Here is a 9,271-nt window from a genome sequence, read left to right as displayed (position 1 = left end):
CCTGTAATAAAGACCGCTCACTGCTGCTCTCTTACCTTGTGCAGGGTGACTGGTCTTGTCTCCGCCCCCTCCTGTAATAAAGACCGCTCACTGCTGCTCTCTTACCTTGTGCAGGGTGACTGGTCTTGTCTCCGCCCCCCCTGTAATAAAGACCGCTCACTGCTGCTCTCTTACCTTGTGCAGGGTGACTGGTCTTGTCTCCGCCCCCTCCTGTAATAAAGACCGCTCACTGCTGCTCTCTTACCTTGTGCAGGGTGACTGGTCTTGTCTCCGCCCCCTCCTGTAATAAAGACCGCTCACTTCTGCTCTCTGTGATAGGTCAGCAGACACATACAGGGAGAGAGTCCCGGATAGGATTGTCTGTAGACTCCAACCTGTGCAAACCGGGATAATGAGGTTTATAGAACATACAATACGAAGCCTTCACCATGACATGTATCATCACACATTGGCTGACCGCCTCACGTTGGTTTGTTTTCATTTCACGGTCCATTAAAACAAAAATGTTTTGATCATACCAATAACACTTCCAGACTTGGTGACCTCTGACCCCTCCTCTCTTCTCCTGCAGCGCACTTCAGACGTTCCTGGCAGGCCGCACCTTGCGTGTTCCGGCCCACACTCCGTCACCTCCTTCCGCAGAGCTGTATGGCAAACATGGAGGAATTGGGGGAACGACTGAATGATTCCCGGATCCTGAGGTTACTGACCCTCCACAGCATTCTCCTCCTCAGACAGGAATACAGCGACTATGTACAAAGTGATGTCTATAACTGGTGAGAACGCGTTGCTCCCCCTGCTATGGGGGGTATTGTGTCCTCCTGCCATTGTATATTGGCCTCCAGGGGCCACTTTGGCTCTTTTCATCATCTTTCCCTCCTTTGCTCAGTGCTGGAGTCATTGAGATGACCTGGCCTGGTAAGGTCACATGTCTTCAATCCTGCTCCTACCACCGGTCTTCTGTGAAAGCAGCAGAGGGCTCACCAACCATCTCAGCATGTACTGTATATAGGAGGAGGCACTGAAACCTTTCACAGCTTGTTTCTGCCCCGTCTCTTGTCTCAGTGGGAGACAATAAATACACTTGTAGTCAGAGCCCCACTGATATGTACCTGAAAATGAAGACGATGACCCTACCTACAACATGACCTGAGGTGTGCCACGGTCACTATGGTCAATATGCAAATAAGGGGGCAAACTCAAGTAACTGTTATGAAAGGGGTAAGGGAGGGTGGGATGACTTGGACGTTCCGACGGGTGAGTGGGGGGAACGGCCGGGCTTTAAAGTGCGGGGCTCCTTCCACAAATCCGGCCAGTAACTGGCCTCAAACCTAAAGCCAAACGAACAAGGACACCTGACCTGCACCCTTCTATGACCTTGTTGGACATTCAATTCAAACATCATGGGCATTATAATGCAGTTGTCCCTTTGTGTGGATATAACATCCCTATCCTATCCCTATAACACCCCTCACCCTTCTGGGAAGACTTTCCACAGGAATATGAAGTATTGTTGTGGGAATTTGTGGCCATTCAGCCATGAAGAGCATTTCTTGGTCCTGTACCGATGTTAGCTGAGAAGACCGGGCCCACAAATGGCATCCCAATTCATCCCAAAGTTGTGCACAGTTATGCTGGAACAGTAAAGGGCCTTGTTGTCACAGGGTTGGAGGTGCACAATCTTTGTATGGTGTAGTATATACAGAACCCTTCACTGGAGACACCTGAACACAATCATGGCGAGGTCTTCACATAATTTTGGGCATACAGTGTATGTACTGCCCTGTACAGCTGGACTCCTGATGTGAGGTGCTCCAGTGTTACCCTTCTACAATTATCACAATATTATGGCGGAGAGGAAATGAGGTCACAGGACTGAGTGTGTCTCATTTTTAGGGGTTACGAGGAGCTGAGACTGGCGCTGCGTTGCGTGGAAGGCATGAGGAAGGACTCTATGGACTGGGCGGACACCATGTCTTATCTTACAGGTATATTTACTAAATTATTATTATTGACCATTTCTAATAATTTCTTGTTAAAGCTCATGTTAGGGTGACACCCCCTGGCAGGTGACACCCCCTGGCAGGTGACACGGGCTTCCCTGAGGGGTGGAGTCTAAGTACCAGCCGTGTTCACCAGAGCTCCTGATGGTGGAGATGGGCTTGGCTGCTTGCTGGTACCAGGTCGCAATCCTCAGGGTTGCTCTGCCAAGGGATAGACAAGAACAGGAGGGCTCCAATGAGGAGACAGTAGTCAGATCCCGGCAGAGTTCAAGGCAGGAGACTAGCAGAGGAGAGGTCAGACGCGCCCAGTTCAGCAACGGGTAATCAGAGGATAAAAGCAGGAGACGAGAGCAAAGTCGGGTCCAGGCAGAAGATCAGGGCGGGCAGGAAGCGAAGAAGGGTCAGGCGGTCCGGGTCAGCAACGAGAAAACAGCCGAAGTATGAGCTCTTCAGACAAACAGGAAGCTGACACGGCACCAGCTCCTTGCAGAGCTTAAATACCCCTCTAAGTCAGAGACGACACTCCCAGCCTCAGGGTACGCTGGAAGTCCTGGTCTGGAGTCTTTTACTATTATTAGCCATACAGGCCTGGACTCTGTGAGATCCATTAGTAGCGGATCTTCTGTAAATCCTGGCTGGGATTCTCAGAGGAGAACGGTAAACCCTGACAGGTACTCTGAGCTCACCATAACAGCTCAACTCCAGTCATACCTGTTTATTTCATCTTATATAGAGCGGGAAAGGTTAGAGCCTCTGTCAAGTTTTTTTTGTCCTGCTGGGGAGATCTACCCTTACTTCCTCTAAGAACAGGAAGTGATGGCAATTCACTCAGACCGCAACACAGACCACACATAAAACATTTTGGCTGAAATCGTGTATGAAGGTACCACTAACAATAGCCGGCACTGTATTCAGATTATTAAAGGACTCCCAACCTTCCAGTAGTGGTGGAGACAGTCTACCCATGAACACTGCCCCCATCGCTGTATCAGTTCTGATCAGTCCCTGACACCGCACATCTCACAGACCTGAGCCCATGCTTTGTTCCTCTCATAGGTGACATTATATACGGAGGACACGTGGTAGATGAAGGGGATGCACACAGCGTCATGGTGGTTGCTCAGCAATGTCTACAGGACCATCCAAATCACCGGCTCAGCCGCGGACTCTCCAGCTTCTTGTCCACAGTGGTGGCCGGCAGGGTGTCAGGTAAGGGGATGAACCCCGGGGAGAGGGTGGTGGTTGAAGTTGGTCTTGGATAGAGATAGTCCCCCCACATGGGGAACACAATCAGTCCTCAAAGTAAATTGTCCTTTAACCTTGAACAAAGATGTTTCCTTCCTGAGAATGTGGGGAACCTTCACACTTCACCAATCGGATTTCCTGTTTGGCAAACAGGAAATCCAATTTCCTCCATATACAGCAGGAAGGCCGGTGTGAAGGTTTTCCACATTCTCTCTGAAAGGAGAACCTCTATAAAATGTGGGTGATTAAATAATAAAAATCCGCACTGGTCCCTTCCATCTGTATCTGATGACCTCACTCTGGTGTTTCAGGTCCTGGTGTTTACAGCATCCAGAGGTTCTTGCAGAACTTGTGCCGTCAGCAGGACACAACTGCTCTAGGACTGAGTGAGGGGTTGCACAGCATAGCCATGGAGGTCTACGGACGCAAAGTGCTACCCAACCTGCTGATTACTCAAGATGTCTGGACCAGCAAAATGAATACACGAGACAGCCAGACTGATGGACGGCAGACACAAGACCCGGCTGGATCTGAGATTGCATTCAGAAGTAGTTCTTCAGCTTCTTCGTGCAGTCCACAGTTAGAAATGATTTGGGAGAATCCTTTAAGCCAATGTCTGTCACAGCTGATGGATCTGAAAGGTATTCAGGAGGCTCGGCAGGGGGAGATAGACCGTCTGGAGGACCAACACAGCTTAGAAGAAGCCGAATGTGGTAATATTCATCACAGAGAGAACAAGCTGGAAGAAGAGAACCCAACCGCTGGGCCAAAGGTGGAGACGCACGCCAGGAGGCCATCGCCCTTACTCAGCTTTTTGCGGGAAGAGTGGAATCTGCTGAGTGGACTCGTCCATCAGGTCATCCGAGAGTTAAAGGACGCAGACTCGCCTTGCTGCTGTTTGCGATGTCAGAAGATCAGGGCAGTGATCTCTGAGGGCCGAGTACCAACATGGTGGAACGTCTACTCCTCTACCCCTCCCACAGTCACTCCTCTGGTTTGGGTCTCCGGCCTAAGAACCCGTATGAAGCTTCTGTCCAGCTATGTCTGTGAACCATCACCGCTTCGTGGGACCTACAACCTGAGCGCCTTCCGCCATCCAGCTCAGATTCTGCAACGCGTCCTGATGGAACAAGCTCTGAGAGATCATCAAGAACTAGACACATACTCTCTACAAATTCAGGTACAGGTCCAGGGGGTGATGTGTCTGAACACAGGATGGGGGTCTATAATGTGCAGACAGTGGACAGAATATGTATGATGTGGGCGGGGTTTAGATTTATAGGTGAAGATACACTACATGGCCAGGATACCTACAGATCACACATATGAGCTTGTCGGACATCATCCCATTTCAAAACCATGACCATTAATATGGAGTTGTCCCCTACCTCCTCCCTTGTGGCTACAACAGCCTCCATTGTTCTGTCAGTGAAATCACACAGCAGCATTACCAACCTGTGGACACCGAGTACTGAGTACCGGTGCCTTGTGCCCCAATTATCAGGGAGTAGGGCGGCGGATCATGAACCGTCACCTGGCTTCTTGATTGCCTGTGAAGCCGATGTTCTAGGCGAAAGAACACCGGCTTCAGAGGCTGCCTGGCTTAATGGCCAATCAGGAAGCCGGCTGGTGAGTCATGAGGTTCTGTCCGGCTTCCTGATTGGTCAGGAAGCCAGGCTGCTTAGCAAAATGTACAGCCAGCTTTCTAGCCAATCAGGAAGTCGGGCGGTGGGTCATAACCCACCGCCTGGCTTCCTGTCTGGAAAGGAACATGGCTCCATGTTCCCTCGGCACTTGATATCTCCCTCTGACCGGAAGTTCCGGTATCGGAGGTAAGTATCGGAGCATTTGGGCGACTAAGAACTCGCCCAAATACTTTGTATTGGCACCAATACTGGTATCGGTATCGGTGCAGGTCTGTTAGTCTTAGATGGATTTCAAGTACAAGAAACATAAAAACTCAGATATAAACCATGTAAATGAACGGTGGCCATTGTATGCACCCCAATCAGAGCTAAATGGTTTATCTGAACCCCTATAACTTCTATCTCAGCTGGACAGCTTGGCCTGTTATAGGAAGTGGAAGCTGATTTTGTAGGAGGATCAACTGGTAATAAAACGAATTTACTGGGGGGGGGGAACTCTGAATAACTCCTGGGACAGACTGACTTTATGGCCACTAGATGGAGCTGAGGAGCATAAGACATAATAAGTTCTTTCCGAAGCACCACAGCTCCACCTAGTGGCCATAATGTGCTATTACATGACAATACATTTGAACACAAGATATTGTGACAAGTCCTTGTTATACCTGAATTTACCTCCGCGCTCTCTCTCGGCAGGTGTCACACAGAAGAGCGCCTCCAGTGGACGGTGTACGCATTGCACTGTGCGGGATCTATCTGAAGCATGCCCTATGGGACACCAGGCTGTGTACATTGCAGGAGACCCTGTCCCCAAAGCTGTGCGCTCTGCCGGACCTACACCTCACGGCCGTGCAGGGGAACGACAGAGCCGCGTGCCCGGAAAATATATCGCGCTGTTATTTGTGCCCTGTGTACTCACATCAGGCCCCCGAGGGCCACGGTCAGCATCAACAGCAGCCATTACTCTTTATACCTCTCCCTAGCAATATGGTTCCAGCCGTGTGGAGCCTGCGCAGGGTCCACGGCCTCAGCCTGCTGCTGTGACATCACCGAGACCGCTCAGGAGCCAGGCCAGGAAATTCTCATTGTTTGCACATGACAGATGGTGGCCCTCTGACTACTATTAGGGCCACACACCTGTAGAGATTTCCCGTCCAATATCGTTCACACTTTGTTTTTTGTTCCTCAGTAAACTGATTTCTGTAGAGATCTTTGTGAAGTGACTTTTCCCGAGTCTGATGGGGAGAGAACGCTCAGACACGGGAACAAAAATGTCTTCACAGCCACCTCCCATCTATAAAGCTGACCCTACACATTACAATCTCTGCGCCACTTGCCCCATTGCAGGCGGACTCCAAGCAGAGACCGGCCTCCCGGATCCACCTCCTCCATCTCACGTCATGTGACGCTCGAGCCGCACACCGATGTCTGTCTTCTATCACAATATACTTTATTGACACCAGGCCAGCAAACAAAAGAACAACGCAGGTCGCTCAGACATATCCTTCACCCGTCTGATGTGGTTCTGCTCTTGGCGCATTTCACCCACAACAGGGGCAGTCATGGGGGGGGGAAAGGCGTCAGGGGTGAAGGATGTGTCTGAGTGACCAGGCTTGCCCTTTTGATTGCTGACCTGGTGTTTATAAAGTATATTGTGATTGAAGATGAAGACAGAGTTGTGCCGCTTCAACTTTCTGAGGAGCCGCATTGCAGCCAGGCGTCTAGAATTTTCAGATGGGGTCAGCACTGGCAGCGTCTATTCATAAGCGATGATGGCACCTTATGTAGGCCGGTGTAAACTGGAGCTGTGGCGGGATCTGCAAAGAGTGTGGTCTGCCCTCTGCAATGTATACAATCTCCAGATACCCCACCCCAGTACACAGAGACGTACAAAATAACGTTTATTCATTCAGTTTAAGTCTTCTGGGTGTCCCCGCCAATAACTTACAGTTTCCTGAGGGTAGAAGCCTTTGCCCCCATGTCCCAATGGTCCCAGCCAATGGGCTCCACTGTCCCAGCCAATCACCTGCAGTGTCCCGGAGGTCCCAGCCAATCACCTGCAGTGTCCCTGAGGTCCCAGCCAATCACCTGCAGTGTCCCGGAGGTCCCAGCCAATCACCTGCAATGTCCCGGAGGTCCCAGCCAATCACCTGCAGTGTGCCGGAGGTCCCAGCCAATCACCTGCAGTGTCCCGGAGGTCCCAGCCAATCACCTGCAATGTCCCGGAGGTCCCAGCCAATCACCTGCAGTGTGCCGGAGGTCCCAGCCAATCACCTGCAGTGTGCCGGAGGTCCCAGCCAATCACCTGCAGTGTCCCAGCATAAAACACTATGGAATATATTGACAGTTTAAAGAACTAAGTATTTTTAATGTAAACTGATACACATTGGGGTCTATTGATAAGCAGCTCGAAGGGCCCTTCAAATATCTGTGAATGTTAATTTTGTACAAAAAATGCCAAAAAACGTCCTTAGTCAATTTTTTCCAGATACAATGTATTGTCATGTAATACTCTATTATGGCCACTAGATGGAGCGGAGAAGCATCTCACCTCATTATACTATTACCTGTGCTCCCTCTAGTGGCCATAATAATAACGTATTCCTTATGCTCCTTAGCTCCCTTATAATAATAACTTATTCCTTATCCTCCTTAGCTCCATCTAGTGGCCATAATAATAACGTATTCCTTATGCTCCTTAGCTCCCTCTAGTGGCCATAATAATAACGTATTCCTTATGCTCCTTAGCTCCATCTAGTGGCCATAATAATAACGTATTCCTTATGCTCCTTAGCTCCATCTAGTGGCCATACATATTTAATGTGCTCCTCCGCTCCCTCTGGTGGCCATAACGCAGTATTACACACAATACGTTTGAACTGAAAATAAAATCTATAAAGAATGTTCATTTTTGCCATTTATTTAATGAAACGAAAGCTGAGCTCTATTAAAAATTATATTAAAATTAATTTTGGTTACAGTGTTGTTGCATGATGGAGTAATTGGCAGTCAAACTTTCTTAGCGCTGAAAACTGAAAATGTCCAGGTAATGAAGGAGGGGGGGGTGGGGTGTGTAACATGGCGGTACTGAAGAGCTGGATTCGAGGTTGAAGTCAGAGAAGATGGAGGACGGCATTATTTATATTCGAGAATTCAGCATTTTCAAATTGTATTCATATTTTGTATATTATTTAAATTGTATTTTTCTTATTAAAATGTCCCAAAAAAGTTTCAAAAATGAAATACATTCTGCATGTCACATGACCGGTCCTGAACAATTCTGAAAAAAGGGAAGTAATAAAAAAACATAAATTAGCCCTCTGGGGGAGGGGGAAGTGGGAGGAGCAATGTGAGTACCACTCTCCAAAATATTTATTCAGCAATCCTAAATAAAAAGAATACACAACATATAAATCTTTAGCAATGTGTGAAACACGGATCACGGGGCAGAAAACACGCTCGCTGTGCCCCTCACACCGTCCTCCTACCCACAAGTCTCATCATATGTAATGGGATCCTTCACATGCTGGTCTGGACACCGCTCACCTTGAAGAAGAACTTCACGGACATGGGCAGTGACTACAGAGACATCAGCAATTGTACAATATAACATACAGAGTGCAGGGGTCAGGACAGAGTGCAGGGGTCAGGACGGAATAACTCACAGAGTGCAGGGGTCAGGACAGAGTGCAGGCGTCAGGACGGAATAACTCACAGAGTGCAGGGGTCAGGACAGAGTGCAGGGGTCAGGACGGAATAACTCACAGAGTGCAGGGGTCAGGACAGAATAACACAGATAGTGCTTGGGTCAGGACGGAATAACACAGAATGCAGGGGTCAGGACGGAATAACAGAGTGCAGGGGTCAGGACAGAGGGCAGGGGTCAGGACGGAATAACACAGAGTGCAGGGGTCAGGATGGAATAACACAGAGTGCAGGGGTCAGGACGGAATAACAGAGTGCAGGGGTCAGAACGGAAAATAACACAGAGTGCAGGGGTCAGGACAGTATAATGTATAGAGTGCAGGGGTCAGTTCTGCAGCCCCCCTATGTGATAGCTCTGAGGATGTGACAGGTCCTCCTTATGGCGTCATCAGGGATCTAAGTAAAGCAATGTCACCGTTCTGGCTTCAACTTCCTTATTTTTGTATCTTGTTTTATGACCTTCGGAGGAGAGCCAGTTGTAGTGGATTCTACCTCGCTGCTCACTATGTATGAGCTGTATGTACCTCGCTGCTCACTATGTATGAGCTGTATGTACCTCGCTGCTCACTATGTATGAGCTGTATGTACCTCGCTGCTCACTATGTATGGGCTGTATGTACCTCGCTGCTCACTATGTATGGGCTGTATGTACCTCGCTGCTCACTATGTATG

General features: G+C 49.1%; 1 protein-coding gene across 1 annotated transcript in view; it reads left to right on the top strand.

Moving 5' to 3' along the window:
• The window catches only part of LOC108801555 (dynein heavy chain domain-containing protein 1-like), a 20,258-nt gene extending 14,320 nt beyond the window's left edge, over positions 1-5,938 (top strand). The window contains exons 9-13 of the mRNA XM_018573444.1: positions 572-776; positions 1,897-1,988; positions 3,060-3,212; positions 3,560-4,428; positions 5,591-5,938. Of these exons, the coding sequence (XP_018428946.1) occupies positions 572-776; positions 1,897-1,988; positions 3,060-3,212; positions 3,560-4,428; positions 5,591-5,938 (1,667 nt within the window). The remainder of the gene's footprint in view (positions 1-571; positions 777-1,896; positions 1,989-3,059; positions 3,213-3,559; positions 4,429-5,590) is intronic.
• The last annotated feature ends 3,333 nt before the right edge of the window (positions 5,939-9,271 follow it).

Source organism: Nanorana parkeri, unplaced genomic scaffold (assembly GCF_000935625.1).
Source record: "Nanorana parkeri isolate BGI_ZX_2015 unplaced genomic scaffold, ASM93562v1 scaffold2382, whole genome shotgun sequence".
NCBI classification, from domain to species: Eukaryota; Metazoa; Chordata; class Amphibia; order Anura; family Dicroglossidae; genus Nanorana; species Nanorana parkeri.
Note: the sequence above shows the minus strand (reverse complement) of the source record. Positions and strands in the feature narration are given on the sequence as shown.